The 24,391-nt window shown below is 37.1% G+C and overlaps 1 protein-coding gene across 8 annotated transcripts in view; it reads left to right on the forward strand.

Annotated features, from left to right (window-relative positions):
- Positions 1-24,391, forward strand: part of LOC145670290 (bridge-like lipid transfer protein family member 3B) — a 549,193-nt gene that overhangs the window by 372,099 nt on the left and 152,703 nt on the right. For all 8 annotated transcript variants that reach the window (XR_014128253.1, XM_081738747.1, XM_081738745.1 and 5 more), the window contains one exon: positions 11,557-11,691. Coding sequence is in view for 7 of the 8 variants with exons in the window: in XM_081738747.1 (XP_081594873.1) it covers positions 11,557-11,691 (135 nt within the window). In the remaining variant the exon portion in view is untranslated. The remainder of the gene's footprint in view (positions 1-11,556; positions 11,692-24,391) is intronic.

Below are 24,391 nucleotides of genomic sequence, written 5' to 3' on the forward strand. Positions count from 1 at the left end.
AGGACATGAAGAATTGCAATGGAACTTTGTGTAACGTCAATAGGTGAAAAATAAACCAATACAGTTTTTCTTTCATTTTCTGCGGAAAGACGGTTTTAGGGGGCAAAGACCCCACCCAAAATTTTGAAAGTTGATTCCCGAAAGGCCAGAGGAAGTGAACTGAAGTGAATGAAATTGAGCACAGATATTGTAGACATAAAATGACGGAATACGTGTTTCGTATTTTCCAGAAAGAAAAAAAAAAGTTTGGGTGGGACACAGACCCCTCCAAAACTTTGATCGTGAAATATCAAAAGTGCTAATAACAGTATGTCAGGAGTGCTTAAAGGACGTGAAGAATTGGAACGACACATTGTGTATGGACAATGCGCAAAAAAAATAATCGAATACGGTTTTTTTAATTTTCTGCCGAAAAGCTATTGTGCCCCCACCCAAAATTTTGAAATTTGAGTCCCAAAAGGCAAGAAAATGTGCACCGAATTGAATGAAACTGTGCACAGATATTGTAGACGTTAAATGAGGTAATTGGGTTTCGTATTTTTCTGGAAATAAAGCGGTTGCGTGAGGCACGGACTTCCTAAACCGTTGATTACAAAATATCAAAAGTGCAAATAAGCATGCGTCAGATGTTCTAAAGAATATGGAGAATTGGAAACTTCGTATAGAAACAATTTGAAAAACAATAAATGAAACGTGTTTTAATTTGTGCGAAAAAACAGTGTTGGCACCTAGGCCCCATCGGAAAAAAAAATATAAATAGTACCGTAATAGCGCAGAAAGGAGTAGACCGAAGCAAATGAAATTGTGTGCATTTATTTTTATAGACCCTATGTAAAATAAGGCCTTTCGTGTTTCTCAAGTGTCCTTATCGGTTTTGCTTTAAATTTGGCACATCAACAGCAAACAGGAAATAAATTGGAGAAACATTGTAAGGGTTGAAGGTGTCTTCTGAAACACTATAAAATATGCTATACTGTTAGTTCTTGTTCTTGATCTGCCAAATTTGAAGAAATCGGATGGAGACTCTTGTGATACACACGCACAAAAAAACTTATTTTATATATCCAATATCTACATACAATTTAATTGGCTTCGGTCTTCTACTTCCGCCACTCAACGCCTTGGTCCACTCAGCAGTTTTCTTTTCAGGGAAATACGAAACATGTATTCCCCCATCTTACCTCTACAATATTTGTGCACATTTCATTCACTTCGGTCCACTTCTTGCTTTTCGGGCGTTAAATTCCAAAATTTTGGACGAGGGCTTTTGCCCCCCTAAAACACTTTTCCCCCGAAAATAATAATAGAAAAAAAAACGTTGGTTTATTTTTTGCGTATTGTTCATACACAAAGTTTTGTTTCAATTCTTCATGTCCTTTACACACATCTGACATACTGTTACTAGCACTTTTGATATTTCGTGATCAAAGGTTTGGAGGGGTCCGTGCCCCACCCAACCATTTTTTTCCAGGGAAATACGAAACCCGTATTTTCTCATTTTATGTCTACAATGTCTATGCACAATTTGGTTCACTTCCGTTCACTTCTTGCCTTTCGGGCGTCAACTTTTAAAATTTTGGGTGGGGGGCTTTTGCCCCTAAAACCATTTTTCCGCAGGAAAAAAAAACGTATTTGTTTATTTTATGTGTAGTATCTACCTGCCAAACTTTATCAAAATCGAAGTGTTACACTTCAGAACTGTTACTTGTTAGTTGCAAGGTGCGTAATGAACTGCACCTTGTTCAGGAACACTTTTTAGGACAGTAAAAGTTTGTTACTCCTGTGTTAATTGAGTTATATGTGATAGAACCGTCTGAAAAGTAGTGCCAAATACTTCCTTTTGCGAAGCTTTAGTGTAAAATGAAACAAATGGTCGTAAACATGTTAGACTTTTAAAAGAAAAGGTTAAAAGAAAAAATGGAAAAGCTCAAAATAGTGTCACTTAGATGCGAACCTATAACTTTAATAAATAGCGTGTTTACGTCATTGTCTGTTACATGAACGGTTACTGTAAGGAACTCCTACTTGGATGGTCCTAGGTTCGAATCCCGACCTTTGTTTTTCTTTTCCTTTAGTTAAGCTGATATTATACATTCCAGAAGTTCAATATTGAAATAAATGTAGTCGCAGGTAGTTCAAGTCGAAATTATTTTCAAATGTGAGACGTTATTACACGCTTTTCATTAGCTTAAAATATTCAAATTTAAAATATTCAAATAGCGTGTTTACAAAGAGGCAAATTGCTAATGCCACTGCTGAATATCAGTCTGAATTGAAGGAGCTTTTAAAAACTGCCAAGCAAGAAAAAATTACAAAATTCTTCAAACCATTGCCTAAGTCTGAAGTTAATAATTAATCAATATGGTCAAAAACTTCAATTACAGTAAATTGATTTTTTATATATGTATTTTATTTATTTATTTATTATTTTATCACCTAGGAACGTATCCCCTATAATCCCATATAAATTACCATTCCGTATTCACGGTTTCTGTATTCGCGGCATATTTATGGAACATATACCCCGCGAATAAAGAGCTTTTACTATATCTATAGTAAGTCTCACAAATAGTGAAACTGATGATAAAATGTTTTAACTTCTGAACCCGTCCATTAACAATTTTAACGATTGTAAATGTTTACTGTAATTACTTCTGTGAAAAGGAAAAATAATAGAATACTTGTAGCAATAAATAAAAATAAACAGCCATACCCCATCCAGGGTGAAAAGTGAAGTCAGGCTCAGGTTGAAAATGTTGAGCACTTTCATAAATTCATTGGCAACATTATTGACCAGAAAATGTACATAAATAGCGTACAGGTTATTTTCATATATATATATTTAAAGTTACCAGATTTCACGTTTTGCCTTATCCGGCTATTTGGTAGGGGACATTTCATAATTTAAAAAAGTTTTTTTTTCTTTTCCTTCATGTGCAAATTCTATTTTTCTATGCACCGGTACAAATATATGCTACAAAATGGTGTACCTGAAAATTTCTGAGAAGTTACCTGGAAAACCTGGAAAGGTCAGGGAATTTGATCTTGGAAAATGAGTGGGAACCCTGATGATAATAGACATTTTAGTATAGGTGTCCTCATATTAAATTTGAACCCCCCCCCCCCAAAAAAAAAGAAAAAAGCTTTCCATCCCTGCAATGAAGTGATGTCTACGCTCTTGCAAAGCAGTGACGATTTTAAGTAGTGATCATTGGGTAATGCCTCCCTGGAACAACGAAAATTCTCCAGAAGTCGTGTCTCTGATAGTTCCCAGTTGATTCCAGTATTGGTGCATTACCACTTTTCACTCTCAGTTTATTGAAAAACACCCCAAAGGATTGTTCTGAAATCTTCACTGGTTCTCTTCTCTGACCCCTATGCCAATGGACCGATCTTAGACTATCACATCTGGAACATCACTATTTATGTCAGTGATCCCGAAAACTGCACTCGACACAAATATAAGATATTTTCGATTCTTTTTGCCTGTCATTCTCCAACTCTGACATCCATGCCAACCAAGGCTTAACCTGGACTTAAGCATCATCGGCAGTGTCATTATTTATCTTTGGATCCCCGAAAACTATGACTTGATACTAATGTCGTACGAATTTGACTACTTTTACATGTCACCTTCCCCCCCTTCGTAGGGATGTTGTCAATGTCTCACCACCACAACTACATAGGAATTGCAACCGACTGAAGTATACCTATAAATTACCATCTGAAAAATAACTGTGCGGGTAATCCTTTCCGGAAAGGAATTTTTTGACTATTTCAATATCAACGTGGTATTTCTTCGCTTTCAATGCTGATGATTGCCAAAGAGCTCAACTTCATCTGCAACATTGTCCTATGGATGGCTTTTAGTTCACTTAGGTGTGCTCGCTTAGGTGTTGATTTCGTCACAGGAAAAGTGAGATTCAGTTATAAAAGAATAGAGGTGTAAACAAATACGGGACACTATTAGCAGTGACAGTTATTTAAGACTAAAACTTTAGGTAATTCATTCTAAGTTGAAACCACTCAATCTTTTCCTTCATTACTGTTCGGAAATGTAATGTTGGAGCAAATACGCGATGTGCCTTTGAGTAGAATTCACAGTAAATAGCTCGTCCCACAACTTCCTTTTCATCGTAGGCTGAAGTAGTAAGAATTTCAAAAATTGAGGAAAAAGTGTGAAATTATATTATTGTTATTAAGTGTTCTGCATTTTGACAGGTCCTGGGACTAATGGAGGTACTCTTTCTTTTCTTCTTCTTAATTTTCAGTTTGGGCCTGGAAATGTTTCTTCCATGTTTCTCGATTTTCAACTTCCTCTTGTAGTTCCAATATTTTCTTCTATTTTTAAAATCATCGGTCATTTGTGTTCTTCTTCCTATTCCTCACTTTCCTTCCATCTTTCCTTCTATGGTGGTTTGAAGAGGACAATTTCTTTGCAAGATGTGTCCATTCCAATTGGCCTTTCTACGGAGGGTGGTGGCGAAGCGTCCTTTTCACGCGTGTTTTAAAACATCTTCGTTTGTTACTCTTTCTGTCCATTTTATCTTCTCCATCTTCCTCTAATACCACATTTCGAAACTCTATAAATATTTCTTCTCGAACTTCCGTAATGTCCAAGTTACTGAATCATGAAGTCCAATACTCCATATATAGAACTTATCATTTTTTTCCTTAGTTCAATATTAAGGCTGCTTGTTAAGAGTGATCTTTTCTTCCTGAATGCTTCTTTGGCTATGGCAGTTCTCGGCCTGATCTCTGGTGCAATACACATCTTTCGTCAAAATTTTCCCACATATTTGAAATGATCGATCTCCTCAAGTACTCTTTGTTTTCTGACCCGTAAGGGAGCATTTCCACGGAAAGACTTCCGATTCTTCGATGTTAATTTCCAGTCCATATAGTTTCCCAGTGTTAACTATTTTGTCAATCATTTCCTGTAGTCTGTCTTCGGTCCTAGCTATAATAACCGTATCATCTGCATACCTTATCTTGTTAATGATCTGCCCTCCAATCTTGAATTCAACAATTCCCATTAATACTTCCTTCATTAAACATTCACTGTATATGTTGAATAATTGGGACAACATACTACATCCTTGTCTGACTCCTTTTCCAATCTCTACATTATTGATTTCTCCTTGATTCAGGCACAACTTGACTCGTTCTCCTGTGTACAAGTTGTGAATGAGTCGTCGGTCTCTCCAGTTAACCGTAATTTCTTTAAATATTTGCGGAAGTTTCGTCCAATTGACACTGTCGAAAGCTTTTTGCCAGTCTATGAAGCACAAACACAACTCTTCCTTTACGTCAAGAACTCGTTCTGAGATAATTCTCATCAACTTGTGACATCTCTTGTGCTTTTTCCTTTCCGGAATCCAAATTGATCTTCCTCCATCTCTTCTATCTTACTTTCCAACCGCCTGTTCAGTATGCGCGCTATTATCTTTCCAGTGTGGGAAATAAGGCTAGTGGTTCTGTGATCTCTGCACTTCTTTGTTTGCTTTCTCTGTTGGGTAATGCAATCATATGAAACCTGCAAAATGGAATAACGAAACTTAAATGGGCTCCCTTTTGCCGTGGGTCTCCCGAACCGTGGACCTTTTGGTTACACCATCGTGCAGGGTGCATAATGCACTTACCCGTTTTCAGGAACATTTTCTAAGGCAGTAAAATGCTTTTACTGTTGTGTAAATTGCGTTGTATTTTGTAGAACCGTTTGATAAAGTAGACAATATACACAGACACAAATAATCTTTTTTGCAATTTTAGTGGAAAATGAACAAATCGTAGTAAATATGTTACATTTTTGATGAGCAAAAGAGCAAAAACGTTATTGCATGTATGCGTAATGGTGTCACTTGGATGCGAATAGTCATGTTTACATCATGGCTTCTTAGATGAAGGGGTAGTGAACGGAATTGTAGGTAAATTAAGCTGGTGGTACTACGTTCGAATCTCGGCCTGTCTTGTTACTTTTTTCTTTTAGCTATACTTAGTTTGTGCATTCCAGAACTAAAAGTTTGAATTAAATGTAATAACAGCTCGTGAATTAAATGTAGCCGAAATTATTTTCGAATATGTGATGTTATTATTATCTTTTTCTTTAACTTACAACGTTTTAACTTTGATATCAAATCTTGCAATTTAAATTGAACTTATCTTCTGATGATGTCATACAATGATGAAATTTTGCACAGCGAAGTTTGTCGGGTGAAAATACTATATTCCATTATTACTCGTATTAATTCCATTCATACTAATATACTTGTTCATAGATTTATAAATTGCTTATTAATTAAAAACCTATGTTGGACCATACAATGTATCATGTGATGGAGCGTACGAAAGTGGACATAGGAGGCGTAATGCAATTCTTGATGATGAAAAGTAAGCCAGGATTCAAAGAACTGCTTCAAGTTGTTTTGGTTTACATAGCAACCGTAATACCTCTCGGCCAGCAAGTCCCACAGGTTAGTCTGCTTATTAGTGCAGAAGTTACTGAGGCACGTACATTTATTTCGTATCGCGTAGTGTATTTGATAAAACTTTGCTAATAAGTGGGTCGGATTAGAGAGCACTCGAGGGCTAATGGTGTTGTGGGCGAGCATTTATTAATTCTGTGTATATTTCCCTTGGACTCTTATCACAGTTGCCATATGCTGTGGCGTTGAATCCACCAGTTGAGAGATATAGCGCTGTGTTGAACAGATTGATCACGCATCTTGAGCATGCTCCCATAACTCGTCAGATGTTCATGGAGGATTTTTCGACCAGGTTTCCCGGAATGTTCTTGCAACAGAGACCCACATATTTTCAGTAGGTTCAGATCTCTTCCTCGAGGAACCCATTCAACTGTCTCGACATCAGGTTGCCTGTGCAGCCATATCTGAACCACATTTGAATTATGTATCGAGCTGTTGTCCTGTTGCCAATATAATATGCCATCACCTACATGAGCCTTTATTTTCGAAAGCGTTTCGTTCAGACGCTGCAGATACTTGTGGGCGTTTAGTCGACCAGGAATCCTGTAGATTCCACCGAACTTTGCAGCCTTACATATCTATACCCAGCTATAGAGTGTTGCATGTCCCATTCGACCTGAACGGGAAACGCATTCAGAGGAATGCCTTTCTCCAGAGGAGCGGTCAAATACGTTTCGCCCCCGGATTTTTTTTTTTTTTTTTTTTTTTTTTTTTTGTAAAAACGATCTCGTCCCCCACACGTGGAAGATTTCTTTTGCAAACACCAGACGGTAACCATGTGGTCTTCCGTTAGCCGCTCCTTAAGAGCAGCACTGTATGACTATAACCAAAGGATTTGAGTCTAGTCGGACAGTCGTAACATCGACCGGGAAATTGGAATCCTCTCGTAACTGTCAGGCAGACATGAAAGACTGCTAACGGCATTGGGCAATTAAGCTCTGGTCATCTTCGGCAAAGGAAACTCTTTGTCGCCTAGTTCTTATTACGTCTTACATCTCCTGTTTCCTCATATCTCCTTCACCTCCGTGCAGTTGCACGGTTAACGCCATATTTTGCGCCTGCCTCACTATAATTCATGCCCGCATGCTCAACTAAAGCAATTACAATACTTTTAACAGAAGCTTCGTGAGCCATTTTTACACCAGAAGCAAAATGGTAGCTGTTTGAACGGAAGGTGCTTCATGTGATATCACGTATAAAAGCTGTGATTCCTCCCACTGCTGTAAACAATATCGTACGCACTCTGCTGGATGTTCATGAATTTCGTAACAAAACAGGTCGAGAAATGTGTTAAATTTAGGTTGCAAGAGTTGATATTAAAGTTGAATATTGTAAGCTGATGAAAGCATGTAATAACGTCCCATATTTGAATATGACTTCGGCTTGAACTACCTGCGACTACATTTATTTCAATATTGAACTTCTGGAATGTATAGTATCAGCTTAACTAAAGGAAAAGAAAAACAAAGGTCGGGATTCGAACGTAGGATCATCCAAGTAGGACTTCCTTTCAGTAACCGTTCATGTAACAGACAGTGACGTAAACACGCTATTTATTAAAGTTATAGGTTCGCATCTAAGTGACACTATTTTGAGCTTTTCCATTGTCTTTTTTTCTTTTTGTTTTTTTTAAACCTTTTCTTTTAAAAGTCTAACATGTTTACAACGTTTTGTTTCATTTTCCACTAAAGCTTCGCAAAAGGGAGTATTTGGCACTACTTTATCAGACGGTTCTATCAAATATAATTCAATTAACACAGTAGTAACAAACTTTTACTGTCCTAAAAAGTATTCCTGAACGAGTGCAGTTGATTATGCACCTTATAACTAAGCTACAAGAGGTCTACATTCAAATGTGAACGGCGCACCCGCCGAGTTAACTATTGGGATATTCTGAACGTAGCTAAAGGAAAAGAATATGAATAATTGCGTAGAGTCCTCCGTGGCTGAATGGATAAAGTCATGGTTCCATAGCTAAGAGGTACGTGGTTCGAAAGTTGAAGAGTTTTTTTTTAATTCTTAATTCCCCAGATCTTAATATCTATCTTTCCCTTCGCGATCATCGGATGCTATAAGAAGAGTTCTCCATCTTAAGTCGACAACTGCCTGATGTGATCCTCGCAGTTCGAAAACTTGCTTTCTTCTGTTTCACAAATTTCGTCATAGTTTGGATGCTGTCCGATCATTTTTTCTCCAATTCTAAAGTTGCACATGTAAATCATCACTCTCTGTCTCCATATTTGAATCACTGTCTCAATGTCGTCCACTATGAATACACATGGCTTGGAATCAATCCTTTGATTCTTGAAACTAAATGTAAGTGCTCTAGCAATGTGCTATCGTAACTCCATAGGTTTGTTGCTAAAAAATAGTATCATTTTTAGATTTTGTTTTGGGGGGGGGGGATTCTCAGCTGACATAAGAGTTTCATTTTTGATATCAGTGTTTTACTATACATTTGATCAAACAGTATGTGTTTATCAAACTCAAGGGTGGGGAGAGTTACACTCTATGTCCTGTCCAAATGACGCCCCTCAAAAATTTGCTTTCAGTTACTGAGAAACTAAATGAGATTATCATTGAATAACACTCGTATATGTCAGTAGTGTTTAGAGCTCTGCGCCCGCGTTACAGACTTCGGGAAGCACAAAACCTACTGCCGTGATTGACAATTTCCATAGATTTCACAAGGAGTATCTTCCTAGCTTGATGTGATATTCAGCCTTTGAAGAAGGGAGAGAATGCAGAACAAAGGCATTTATGAAGCCATGGGAACATTTTGAGACATTTTTTATTCAGGCTGTAGAAAGGCATTTCAGAGCAAATGAATGAGAGAGACTGAATTAGAGCTATAAAGCTTGTAAACATTTTTTTTTCTTTTTGGTCTGAATGGAAAGAATGCTTTAAGCAAGGTGAGGAGGGGGAGGGCAAATTGTATTGAGTACCTGGAGCACTTAGTCGATCGAGACGTGTTTCTGAATGTATAAGCACACGTCGCAAGATTTTGTTAGTAATTTGAACTTAAACTTTTTGTAAAACTTCTATTGCTTCGATCTGTACATATTAGTATTTGTTTACCACTCAGTATTGCAACTCAGTACTGCAGTATTGTAACTTAATGCAATAAAAATCCGACTTATCTGAAGCTGAAGAAAGTTGTGGCGAAAGAGGGAGACAGATGGTTAGGCTGCCAAAAGAATATCATAAACAAGAGATGTGCTCGAGAATTTACTTCTAACCTATGCGTCAGTTATTAAAACTAGGCACTATAATAATACAATTTTATACATGGGCCTACATAATTTTACTTCTATTTAAATTAGCTAGGTGCCAGATTCTTATTTCCAATCGCCGTGTCTACTTGGCACCGGTTGTTTTTCGAGCCTGAACAAGAGTAATATTGGCAGAAATTCATTATGTATTACACGTGTTGTTACGTTAAACAAACTTTTTCTTTTCCATAACCTCAGATAAATAGTGTTGCAAGCATACAAAAAAAAAAAAAAAAAAAAAAAAAGATTATTTATATTCTTTCCTTTGTCAGCTCTGAGTGTGAGTAATGTTTGGTATATGGTGGTACACTTATAAAAGATTATATCGTGAAAGTACTGTATTGTTTATGTTTTCTGAGGTCTGTAAGAAAGAAAAAAAAAAAAAAACATAGAAGCAAGATTTTGACGAGTTCAACACTTTGCTACTTTAAAGTCTCGTTAGTCTGGGTATGCTTCCCATATATTGCTTCACTCACTAGAACAATATTTTGTATATTACTTGTCATGACATATCACAAACGTTCATAATCAAAGGAGAGGGTGGATCAGTGCTGGAGTGCTCACCTCTAATACGATCCCAAACTATTAAGTATGTGGTGAACAACTTCGTGTTTGTGTGTTTTCTAGCGATTGTGCCGTTTCTTCACACATGACCATTCCGCTGATTCTTTTGTAATCATTCACTTTCCTTAATCATTCGGCTCTCTTAGCCTACAAAGCATAAACCCTGGGCGTGAAACTAGAAATTTCATTCAGTAATCGGGCAGTTGGAACTAATTTGTTGTCATGTTTTTTATTCGTTAATTTAAATGTTAACTTATGTGTTGAAAACACTCCAGTTGATCTGTAAATGTTCACCTGGACTAGTATAAACAATTTATGAGTTTGTTCCATTGGCTGAAGAAAACAACAGTATAGCGCTAAGATATCATGGTGAAGTAATCTTAATGTTTAAAGTAGTTCAATAATAGCACTGAAGAATTCTTAAAACACTCATGGACATGATTATCATCTTAGGTTTGAGTTGTCAGCATGCACAATGTAATATATAGATGGAAAACGTTATCTTCACTCTCATCACAGACACACAAATTCAAGAACTAGTGTACCCCACTATAAAAACTAAATGGACACATTAAACTGATAATATAATAATAATAATACACAATGATTAGACAGCTGCAAACATATACTAAAGCTAATATCAAAGACCACAAGACAAAAATACGCAGGTTAACTTAGAGATAGTGTTATAATTCACTATTTGATAGAAATTATGAATACTATTAATGTGGTTTAGTGTGTATTTTTACGTAAAGGAATTAGCTGTTAGTATAACCTAGAATAATGGTTAATGGAGTAAATAACCACACTGAAGGCATATGTATATTGGTATCCTAGGTTTTTTTTTCTGCAGCATAAATTCTTCTGTATTCCTTATCCTAACATTTCTCTCGTTTTAGAGGCATTATTGTTGCAAAATGTAGAACGCCGTTATTTTTATACTTGTAACTTTGAAGCTATTTTTTAAAGATTGTTTTTGTTTTTCTTTAAGCGTACAAAATAGTACATTGTGTATTCGAAATATTTTTGTTCTTTGACTACTACAATCTTCCAATTCAATATGGATTTTATTCTCCAAAATAATGACGTAGGGAATTGCAGTATTATTATACTTCAAGATGAGAAGAGCTATTTCTCAGAGTTGCAAAGGAAAATTTTTGTTCTATCTTCAACATAGTTGCGGCACTTCTGTGTGTAATGTATTAGTTCAGTGTATAATTGTTATAATATTTCAGGTATCAATGGCAACTTTTAAACTTCAAAAGGTTGAGTTTATTCAGGAGTCTGAAGGATTTTCGTCATTACTGAAGGTGCAGTGCTCAAGTCTAAGTTCAGAAGAATGTGCAGCCATACCATGGGATGAATTCCAGGTAAGAATTATTATTCATGTTGTATTTTATATTATTGATGATGCTTTTTCTCCTTTAAGACATTTTGCAAGTTACTTCTTTTGTGCTGTTAAATTTATAACCAAACATAGCACTTTCATAGTTCCAGTAGATTTTTCTTACTCTTCTTGTATACGACAATTGATGACTTCGAAACAATGACTTTTCCTTTGCACTTTTAATCAAATTTGAAAGTTAAGCATCAGTATAATAGAATGCCGGCTATATCTCTAAATTTTGTTGAGAATTATTAAAAAGTGAGTGACTTCAAGCAGGAAATCTAATATCAAATTTAGAACCTGTGGCAGCTCCACAGAACACATGAGAGGAGAGAAAAACTATCCAGAGTCACGAGAATTGCACTTCTACAGAAGATACAATATGTACACATTAGAAATAAATATTTAATAAAGAGTACCTTATATTGGATTGGTGTGTGCAGAGTACCCAGTATAAATGACATGTCCATACATGTGTACATCATCGACTATGTGGATTTTTGCGTTTTTCTTACTAGTGATAACCCGATGCATAAATCTTCTCCCGCTTGTATCTCGTAGTATGAAAGGATAGCAGACTTCGAGCGGACATACGTTGTTCATTGGAATAAGGTCATCGTGATTTGTGTGTGTTGTTACCAGTTGCCTCATCATAATGAAGGGATACATTTGTAACAAGTCCGCCAATATAGGAACTTCGTCTGGAGACAGTTGCTACAGCTTGTTTCAGAAAAACATCAAAACATGAGTTGGTGGTTGTGGAATTTCCAAAACTGAGCTGATCAGTGTCGAATAGTGCATTAATTATCATATCTGCTTCAAACGCCTTGTTAATGTTTCCTGTTGCAGATCTTCCATTTTGAACTTATACAGTGTAATCATTATTAGTTGCAATGAATTCCACTTCGGTGCCTTTGATGTACTGCTACGCAACAGTACATACCACGATCAATTGAGCAGCACAATATCACATGGCTACCAGTGGCGTGATGTCAAACATGCAGCAAGAGGTCGGAAATTGGCTCTTTTGTGCCTTTAGTTGTCGTAACTAAAGTTTCTTAAAGGCACTCATTTGATATGCACAAGTCAAAGATGGTAGTTCCTTTAAAAACTTTGTTAAACGGTTGCATTTCAATTTGTACATATCGTATCATATTATGCTACAATTCAATTAGCAAAATAACACAAACAAGTATATGATACCAATATCTGGGAAGTTTTTTTTTACTTCTGCACTAGAACTCGTGGTTTATAGCAGTGGTGCTCACCCCCCCCTTATGTCCATGACGCACCCGCCCCCGCAATTGTCTATCCATAGGTATTCTTCCATGAAAAAAAATCTTTTCGATTAATTTTTACCCCCCCCCCCGTCAAACATATTTATATATATTTTTAACCCCCCCAAATATTTCAATGACGCAGTTTGCGTCATAGCCCCCCCTTGTGGGCACCCCTGTTTATAGCATTAAATCAGTAAGTTTTCTCATGGATCTGCATTTTTTTCCCATTACCTTCAATGGAGTATTTCGTCCGTTATTAATTACTCGTAATTGTCATCCATTATTGTTAGGTTAAGATCATAATGAACGGTTTACTAACATTTCTATTAGATTTTTGCAGTTATTGATTGAAGATAGTTTTCTTTCCTCTAGCTAGGTGTGGACGGTTCCTGAAAACGTAAACCGCGGTTTCGGTTTGTCACTTAAACCGGTTTGGAACGGTTAACCGAAACCGAACCGAACCGTTCACAAACCGAACCGAACCGAATCGTATCGTTCAGAACTGTCCGTAGAACTTTGACAAACTAAACTGTCATACGACCATTTAGCAGATTTGTGTATAATAAAAGAATAAAATAGCAAAGAGCCTGAAAGTTCTCATTGCAGTATATATATATATATATAATGTTTGTATATTTTTTGTATGTATGTAGATAGATAAAAAATATCACATAGCTAGATACCACGTATGCACAAAAAATCCTGGCAATACAAGTATTTGATGGAGAAATGATCCCAATAAATTCCTTCAAATTAGAAGCATTTCATTTGTCAACGGAATAATAAACCATCACTGGTAGTGATCAGTCTTTGAAAAAAAAAAATAAAATTCGTTGGGTTAAGTTCTGACCTGTTAAGCCCCCATTCTACAACTGCTTCAAATTCGAAAATGTTATTATTATTCTTGTTTACCTTCACTTTTAATATTCCTGCTCAAATAGCAGCTTGCATGTGTGTCTTCATTTCTCTCATTTTTCATACTTTCATTCTCACCGTCGTGATTAATATTATAAGAAAAGCGTGATTAACTAATCAGACTTATCATCATCAAAACGTCGAACACATATTTCAAACTTTGACCGTTTCTGGTTTTGAAAACTCTCCCACGTGCAATGTAAGTCAATACTCGGCACCTTGTATATCACATCGTTAACAAATCATTGTATAATTACTTTCTGTAAATAATAAGCAAAAACTTCTTGTGAGTTTTGCTGAAACGTTTGGATTGCGAGCGTAGCGAGCAAGAACATTTTTAACAAATCTATTTCTTTGCAAACCGACAACAATATTGATTTAATAGGGCGCCAATACTTTTACGGGGCACCACATCGTTTACTCATTTTCAACACTTTCTTTTTCTTATTGCTTGTTCGGCGCCCTCTTGCTACCAGCTCCTCCCCCCCTCGTAACTACGGCTCTGGGTGTGGTATCTTCTCCGTCACGATGTAGGTTTTGTACATTTGCTAATCGTACACATAAATATCATTCTCTGACAGAAGAGTTGCACTAAGTTGCAATCTCGCTATCTTCGATTCTGGACAGTGAACACAATGGCGAGGAAACATCTACCATTTCCCACTTTAATTTCTCTTTATTTCATCACCATATTGCCAACGAGTGTGATTACAGAGGTAATAAAGGAGTACACACGTGAGAAATTGTAAAAGATCTAGGCTTATTAATAGACCAAGGGCTTAGCTAGAGTAAACACATTTCTGAACAGTGTATTAAAGCTAAGCGCATCTTACGACAGCTTTATAAATTAAAAGTCTATTTGTCGCAAGAAACAAGACTATATCTTGTTAACACTCTCATTTTGCTTCTGTTCGACTACTGCGATTCCGTATATGGTAGCTCTCTCTCCACTCAAAATACTAGGGCAATTCAGAAAATACAGAATTACTCTTTACGCTTCTCTCTCAATTACAGAAAGGCTTAGCATATTCTGCCGGTACTTAATGAAAACAATATCCTAACCATGTCCCGAAGACAATATCTCCGATACTGTTGTTTACTATACAAAATAAATTTACATAAAACACCACCTTATTTGCATCATAAATTAACATGTAGATCAGAAATTCACCGTTACAATACCCGAGGAAGTAATAAACTGAATATGCCCCAGCATTCTTGAAAAATAACAGAGAAGGCATTTTTAAATTCGGCAGTAAGAATCTGGAACTCCCTACCACAGTCAATCACTGACAAACCATACAATTCATTTAAATCATCACTCCAAATATTATTATTTAGAGATCAGAGACAAAGCATTGGCACATATGAAAGGTTTACTACAGTATGAAATTGGTACGAAATTGGACTAACCGTGTTTTTTTTTTTTTTTTTTTTAAACATTTACTGAGTGGTTTGTTTATCCTAGGAATGCCCAGACGGATCCGGATCCTACAAGATCCGGATCCGGATCCTATAAGATCCGGATCTCGGATCCGGATCCGAAATTTCGGATCTTGGATCCGGATTCGGATATCCGGTTCTTGGATCCGGATCCGAAATTTCGGATCTTGGATCCGGATCCAAAGTTTCGGATCTTGGATCCGGATCCAAAGTTTCGGATCTTGGATCCGGATCCGAAGTTTCGGATCTTGGATCCGGATCCGAAGTTTCGGATCTTGGATCCGGATCCGGAATTTCGGATCTTGGATCCGGATCCGGAATTTCGGATCTTGGACCCGGATCCGAAGTTTTGTATCTTGGATCCGGATTCGAAGTTTTGAATATTGGATCCGGATATCCGATTCCTGGATCCACACCCGAAATTTCGAAGTTCAGATTCATACTCCTGTTTTGAATATTTTAGGCCTTAGATTGAGACCCAGAACTAAAATATCCATATGTATAAAATTGACTAGGTGAATTTTATCTAACTCAGTGGGAAGACAATTCAATTTAAATGACAAAAGATTACATCAAAATCTGATTTTCACATTTTTCGGGTTAGACCATTGTTCCGCACACCCCATCATTTAGTCTTTAGTATATCTTTAAACGTACTACAAGTATGCCACTTTCATCTGAAGTCAGTAGTTGTATAGATCTGCCTTTTGGTATATATTAATCGAGTTAGGATTAAAATTCGATTGTTTGTGAGACCTATGATAATATTTTCAGAATGAGTTATAACGTTGAAAAACTGCATAGTAATGCTGCATATTTTCTTTGTGCCACATTGGAATTTAATGTAGTCTATCTTATACAATCGGCTCTTATGATTAATTCAATGATCTGAACTCCTGCAGCATTACGCTAAAATCATGGATGTCTTTGAATTTTCGTCATCATTTCTATTTTTTTTTTATTACGAGCAAAATAAATATCATAAGCGGTATTTTACATAATACATATAGACGCAGATCAGTCAGTTGATTGCTTAAAGTTTATAGCAAAGCTATTACATTTCTAAGACACTGGCGGCCTTAGGACAAAATCCATGGCTTTCCCATAAAATCTTAAATATCTCTATATAAAAAGGGCAAAGTCCTGAGTGACTGAGTGAGTGAGTGACAGATCACCGTACAGACCAAATCGCTTAAGCTACAAACTTGAAATTTGGACAGTTTATAGGGTTTGTGACGTAGGATACCACTAAGGAAGGACTTTGGGAAATTCGACGAGGAAGGGGGGAAATGGGGTGGAAAATATTGATGATTCTTGACGTTAGATACTTCAAATTTGGTATTTGGGTTTCTCATTGAAAATAATTTGATACTTGTTAAAGTGCTTTTTGATATTTAAATTAGAAGGGGCAGGGAAGATGTAGAAAGTAAAAGAACGGGTGGTAATTGCAATTATTGCAATTAGTATAATAATATGCCTATATCTCGGAAACTTAAAGGGTTAGAAACATGGAATTTGGTATTTGGACTTCTCACTTAAAATAATTAGATACGTATTTCAACGTTTTTTTTTTTTTTTATGTGTGGCCCAGAAGGGAAGAAAAGGGGCGAGAAAAAAATTAAGTGGGGATTACAATTATTGTATTAATATGTTATATCCTTTAAGGTTAGAGACTTGAAATTTGGTATTTGCACTTCTCATTGAAAATAATTTGACATGTGTTTCAGTGTTTTTTGACGTTTTAGTAAAAAGGAAAAGAAAAGAGATGGAAAGGAAAGAGGGTGGGGATTGTAATTATTATAATAACATGTCGATATCTGGGAACCTCTGAAGGTTAGGAGCATAGAATTTGGTATTTGGACTTTACATTTGAAATAATTAGGTATGTACTTAAGCGTTTTTTTGATATATGTCTTAGAGGGGAAGTAAAGGGGCGGGGAGAAAAGATTTTTATATCTCGGAATCCTGGAATGTTAGAGAAATGAAACTTGTTATTTGAACAAAAATTCGTTATCTTGTGAAATGAAATGCTTGTGTTTTACATCCCACATTTATACCGGTTAGGCTAAAGGAGACGGTGATTATGAGAAATAAATGAAATGAAGAAAGTAGGAGGAAACGGGAAAACCCCGAGAAAACCCACGAGCACGGTGTTTGTCCACCACAAAGTCCACACGGTGCAAGCTGGGATCGAAACAGGGACCCCAAGCACCGGAGGTGAACGCTCTACCACTGAGCCACCGCGGCCCCTTAAAAATTCGTTATGTTTGCAGGCGTATGATGTGCGAGGCCGTAGACCGAGCAAATGTGTGGGCTGGGGGGAAAGCCCCCATGTACTCGCACTGAAATTCGGTATGTCTCGGGATACCGGAATGTTATTACCTACAATTTGATATTTGAACTGAGATTCGGTATGGTTGTAGGTTTACGAGGTACGAGGTCATAGGCCGATCAAATGAGATATCAGAGGGTCTAAGGGCAAATCCCCAGACATTTCTTTTTAAATTGATTATGATTAGAGGCTTTTGTGGTTCGAGGCCCTAGTAACGGGGGTCTAGTGGCGAAGCCCCCAACTAGCCGAGGTCTATTAAGTATATAAATGCATTTGCGTAATGACTGGAAATTGCATGTATGCCTGTGGACAAAATTGCATAAGTAGCCACGAGAAATGACAATCCTTTAAGATAAAAATTTTAAAAAGCTACCAAAATGTACTTTTGAATGAGTTGTATAAAATTATGTTTGCGCAGGGGCGAATCCAGACCAGACTCCTGGAGGGGGCGGATGGATTCTTAGGGGGCGGTTGGGGATGCTAGGAGTAAAAAATTACTTAGACAGGGTGTCTACTGGTCATGAAAGTCATGAAAGTCATGAAAAAGTCATATATTTTGCTTAGTGGTCATGAAAGTCATGAAAAAGTCCTTTATTTACCCAACTGGTCATGAAAATCTGAAATCTCAGAGTATATTTTTATACTTCATACTTTTATACCTCATACTGCATGTACTGAAACAGTTGTATCAGGTCAGTAATTGTGAGAATTTCCCCCGCCAGTTAGGGCTGGCTAACTGGTACTTTACTGTCTTCCTAGCTGCTCCCCATTTCATCTTCTAGTCTCTGTAATATAGTAACAACTTTTTACTGTCCAACTTTCTGATCTGCTATTTCTTTACTTCTAAGAAATGTAAATTGTGAATTTTGGGCCTTTAGACTTATGCAAATAATATTATTCGTTTGAGTTTGCAGATTTTAAATTTGATGATCTAATTTTTTAAAACGAATTTCTTTTATAATTTGTTTTGTCTTTGGGCAGTTCTCTGAGTGCTTAATTTCAGACAAATTTCTGCTAGACTCAGAATTAAAACTTCAAATACAGTATAGAGTGATTCATTGGTAAGAGCAGGCCCGTATTTAGGTAAGTGCTATACTGTGCTCGAGCACAAGGCGGCAGAATTTTAGATTCTTTAAGATTCACAATAAGTGATATTTAAGACTAGACGCAACCCGCATAGTTCCGATGCACCACTGATGGTAGGGGTTTATTAATAAATTAATAAATTTTTATCACCATGGTCATGAAATTTTGAACAAAAAGGTCATGAAAAGTCATGAAAAAGTAATGAATTTACTTTCTGGTATTCCAGTAGACACCCTGTTAGATGATCTGAAATTGCCACAAATTACTACTAAAGTACACTGTTAATGGTGGCGCTGGGTAGGGGCAAACGACTTTTCGCCCTCCCCCTGCATCCGCCTATGTGTTTACATGAATTATATAGCTCCTTATACAACCTATGCAGAGTTAATAGTAGTGGATTACTAATTACAAAGATACGTGTTACTGCTCGAGGCTCCATATGGTATTTTGTATACACATACAGTACATTAATACACTGATTTTGATACATTAATTGCCATTTAGAACTTCATCTCTACTACAATTCTTAATTCTAACTGGAGTGGTACGGTCACAGAAAAACGTATTTTTAAAGAAAGAAAAAAAATGCTCATCAAGAGCAAGAAAAGGAAGTTGCTCCTTAATTTGATTTGATCTATATTTTATGGGCTGTTCTATTAGCAATGGCCTAGCCCATCACGACTAGGAAATGGCCTCATTCAGTGACCACAATAACTCAGAAAGAATTAGAAAAGTAAGCAGCCAGAGTCTAATGAAGAAGCTTGGGCTTGAGACTAAGGTTTCATCCCAGCATTTGACTAGTGTTACAGAAAACAAAGGACAAATTTCCACCAGGACGACAGCTTTAAAAAAGATTTACTACCTTTTCGGTCAAGTATTTCCACTAGAATCTAATCTGACAATGAGATTGCTCTCACCTAACTCGACAGTTTTACTCAATCAAATTTGGAGTAATTGTGACATATTAAGGCACGAAAACCAAATATCAACAGAATGAAGGGAACGCAAGGCTGTCACACGATCAGATACCAAAAGTGTCTTAAAATCTTATTTTAAGCATAGGAATGAAAATCACTTTGTCAATAATTTCGAAAATTTTGCTAATTCGGAACACCCGAATTTTCTGACACGGAGTTTCGAATCCGGATCCAAGATCCGAAATTTCGGATCCGGATCGAAGATCCGGTTTTTCGGATCCGGATCTAAGATCCGAAATTTCGGATCCGGATCCAGTGTCCGGATATCCGGATCCAAAAATATCCGGATCTGGCCATCCCTAGTTTATCCTTAGTATTATTGAATGTACCATGTTATGTTGTTATTTGTATCTTGTATCTTATTTGTGTGTCTGTTTTTTTCTTTCTTTTCTTTGTAATGATGACAAGAGTTAGGTGGCTGAGCAGCCTTCGGCTGAACCTCGCCCGCTGAAATAAAGAGAAATTCAATTCAAATTGGCAGACATTGATCTGGCATACGGGAAAGCGGACGGTAATGGCCGTGTGGCACAACGGTGTACAGACAACAGTTTCCTAATCTTAGAATTCTACACCACGCAACGTTTTCAGGTGTAGATCGAAGATTACAAGAAACAGGGTTGCTGGAAGCACACAGGCCCAATGCTGGACGAAACAGAACCGTATGGACTGTGACTTTTGAGGAGGAAATTCTTGCTTGAGATCAGAGAAAACCGTCCATCAGCACACGGGTAGTAACTGCTGAAATTAACACCCATCATCGGCAGGTTTGGAACATGCTTCACGAAAATCAAATGTACTCTTTCCATGTCCAAAGGGTGCATGCATTACACGCCATCCACGTAGGCGGGAGTTTGTCCAGTGGCTACGCGAACCATGCTAATATATCCCGCTTCATGTCTCGTATTCTCTTCAAAGATAAAGCTATGTTTTCCCATGATGGGGTGATGAACACTCACACTCAACATTTGTGGTCTGAGGCAAACCCATATGGAATGTCAACTCGTGCCCATCAGGAACGGTGTTCTGTGAATGTGTGGGCATGAATCGTTGATAATTCTCATCAGACCGTACCTACTACCACAATGCCTAACCGGGTGGGAGTATTGGATATTTTTTAAAGAGATTCTGCCTGAACTACTAGAGACTGTGCCACTGGCTGTTCATCGAAACATGTGGTTTATGCACAACGGTGCTCCAGCACATTTGCTGTGGAGGTGCGAAATTGTCGCAACGCATTCTTTCCGAACAAATGGACGGCAGAGAAGGACCGGTATCATGGCCACCTCGCTCATCCGACCTTAACCATTTAGATTTATTTTTCTGGAGCCATATAAAACAACTAATCTACGCGACGCCTGTGCAATCAGAGGAGGATTTGGTTGCTCGAATTGTTGCTGCAGCGTGGAGCATTCAGGAAACGGCAGGAGTGCTTCAACGCGTTCACAGCGTTTTTCCCTTCGACGGCGCTGTAACCTTTGCATTGAAGTGGTGGGTTGAAACTTTGAACACCTTTTGCAGTGTCCGTTCTGACAATCATCCTCTTTCCATGTAAACAAAGACTCCCCTCTGTACCTTGCTTCCTACAACTACCTTCTGTATGCAGTCCCGTTATACGATTTGGATGCAGAAATATCGGCCCCTGTTACAGTACGTACAAATATCGTGAATTGAAGGAATATTTTGTTTCACACCCGTCAGTTTACAACATTGATTGAAAAAAACGTACCTTGGTTTAAACCAGCTTGTTTAAAAAAAAAATCTGGTTTAAACCAAAAAAACGAAGAACCGAAACGAAAGAAACGAAAAACCTGTTTCTTTTGTGATTTTTTATAGTTTATTATTATGGAACCAAAGGAAAATTCTAAACATTGTTTCGTTTTAATAATGTTTACTATTGATAAAATACATCGAAATGCCGTACTTTTTTTGGGGAGGGGGGCCATACAAACCCCACGAGAGGCAATTATTGAAAATAACAAGAATCTTTGGTAACTATTTATGTATAAATGGGTCAGAGCCAAAGTGGACTCAAATAATTCGTATCTTTAATCACTTTTCTTACTGATATGCAAAGTAAGTCGTTATATTTCTTTAACTTGGACTAATAAAAGTCGTAGTGAACTGACTTGGACTAAATTAGTTCTTCTGTACTCTGCAGTACTTTGAAATTGTGCAATTGTTTATTTTTTTGTCCTTCTGTTCTAATGACTCTTGACGATTATATTAACAAATATGTAAAGATTAGTCAACGTATTTTAATCAGGAGTCCTTCGTGAGTGAGTCGGCAGACGCATCGCATTTGTGGCCAATTCGTCCCGGTTTCTAGTTCAAATGGAGGACAATTTCTCTTGGATGTAAGCCGAGAAGCGGTTTGGATTCCGCTTTAAGCTTATGTGACTTCTTTCAGCATAACCCAGTTGTTGCATACTAACACCAAGTCAAAACAAGCTTATTTCTGTCCATATGTGATATAAATACATAGAGCAAATAATTTAAACCAAAAAAACCTGGTTTAAACAGAAAAAACCGGGTTTAAACCAAAACACCTGTTTTTTTTATTTTTTCAATAAAAAACATGGTTTTTGCCAACCCTGCTAAAATAGTTATATGTATTATTATTATTATTATTATTATTATTATTATTATTATTATTATTATTATTATTGTTATTATTACGCGTTCTTTATTTGTCTGTAGTTCTTGTTCAATTACTGTAGTTGTAAAGGTAGATGCGTTCTCAAAATCGTTGCAATATCATTAATATGTGCAGATCAGCAACCGGGATTTCTTTATTTTCTGTTACTTATCGGCTTGTACCGTACGTATTTTTACATTCTAGAAACGTCAAGTTTCCAGTGAGTTGTTGTACAACGACTTTACTAGTACTTTTTGAGGAGGTATGCAACCACACACAGTAATTTTTACTTCATCCGCCATCTTTTATCTTCGTGTATGAGTACTGACCTGCCACGTAATATTATTTCCAGGCAGTGAAATGTCCTTTACATGTTGTTGTACACTCAATTTACGTCATAAAATATCAGGAAATTCCCTATGCCGCCGTTGCACAAATCTGAAAACTGCAAATTTGGACAGAGCAGGTTAGGATATTTTGTCGATATCATGCCACATCACGTCTACAATCAGTAGTTTGTGCAATATTTAACTCTAAAGTTTGTTTTCCCACGCTTTCGGCAGCCTATAACACGTAAACGACACGCTTTTCACCTATGTGTACTGGAACTTTTTTTCTCTCTCTCTCAGGAATCACCCATCTGTTTCTGTACAACAAATTTAGCGCCATACTGTGTAGCGTCATCAGAATTAATTTGACTACACTAACTCGACAAAAGTAACTGTTCTCAAAAACAGCATACATTTTCTTGGTTACCTGATAATATTACATCACGATATATTCCACATACAGGTGTAAATCATGCCCTCCCCCCCCCCTAGTCATTTCAAGACGAATTTAATGTTTCATTCTAAACGTAGCTTCTCCTGGAATAGCATCCACCCTTCAAGTAACTGCCACCCCTACCACGGTATCTCCTAAATCCGCCCCTGTCGTAAAGTTGTCTTCCAACTGATATTAAGGGTTTTATTCCAAAATCCAAAGCATCAGTAAAAGTACCCACACAAGTACGACCCCTAAATTGTTTCAGTAATATCGAAATAATTTTAATCTGAATAAAGTTATACCGAAAAACGTAACATTCAGCATTATTATAATGTCTGGGTGGACGGTTGTTAATAATGCAAACTGCATTTCTGTCGATTTCAAATATTGAACTGAAACCGAACAAAACAGTCCTCAAAAAGGGCCCAACAGTTCTTAAACCGAACCGAACCATTGTACAAACCGAACCGAAATCTTTACAAACCGAACCGTTTCCAAACCGAAACGAACCATACCTAAACCGAACCGTTCCCAAACCGTACCGAACCGAACCGTTCCCAAACCGAACCGGACCGGTTTGAAGTCCAAACCGATTGATTCGGTTTAGACTACAAACCGAACCGAAACCGGTTAACCGGTTCTTGGAACACCCCTACCTTTAGCTAAGCAGCTCTGAGTTCAGTAACTGATTTCGGATGCTATAGTCTAAATTTCAATCTCAGTTTTGATGTTCGTAGAATTGTACGAAAATCTTACGTATAAGTCATAAGTGTGCCCGGTTCAAGGCTGTTTTTTAGAATCATCTTTTTGTAGAATTAGGTAAACTCTACGTTTATTACAAGTTGTTAAAAGAACTTCATTTTTTGGTTTCCTAGAACTACCGCCTTCGGAAAGTCTCTCGTTATCCAAAATGTTCAGGTACAAGCCTCTTCTTAATATCGGGAGTTACGTCAGTGAGTGGTTAGATCCGTGTCTCACGAAACTAGAAACGAAGAATGAAAAAATGCTATATTAGTCCGGTGGTTAAGAGCCAAAATTTTAGTGAAGTCTGTATTTTGTGACTAAAAGGTCACACTTCGCACAAATGTTCTTCAGATTATACCCAATCATTTTCGAAGGGGAGCCAAGCTGAAATTCTTGGCGGGTGGCTTTGCCAGGCATGGTTGCATACCTATAAGAGTGGATTACTATTTGCTGCATTTGAGTCGGTATTTGACATTCCCACATATTCACTAAATGGTAAAATGTGT

Source organism: Thermobia domestica, chromosome 14, assembly GCF_964235325.1.
Source record: "Thermobia domestica chromosome 14, izTheDome1.hap1.1, whole genome shotgun sequence".
NCBI lineage: Eukaryota > Metazoa > Arthropoda > Insecta > Zygentoma > Lepismatidae > Thermobia > Thermobia domestica.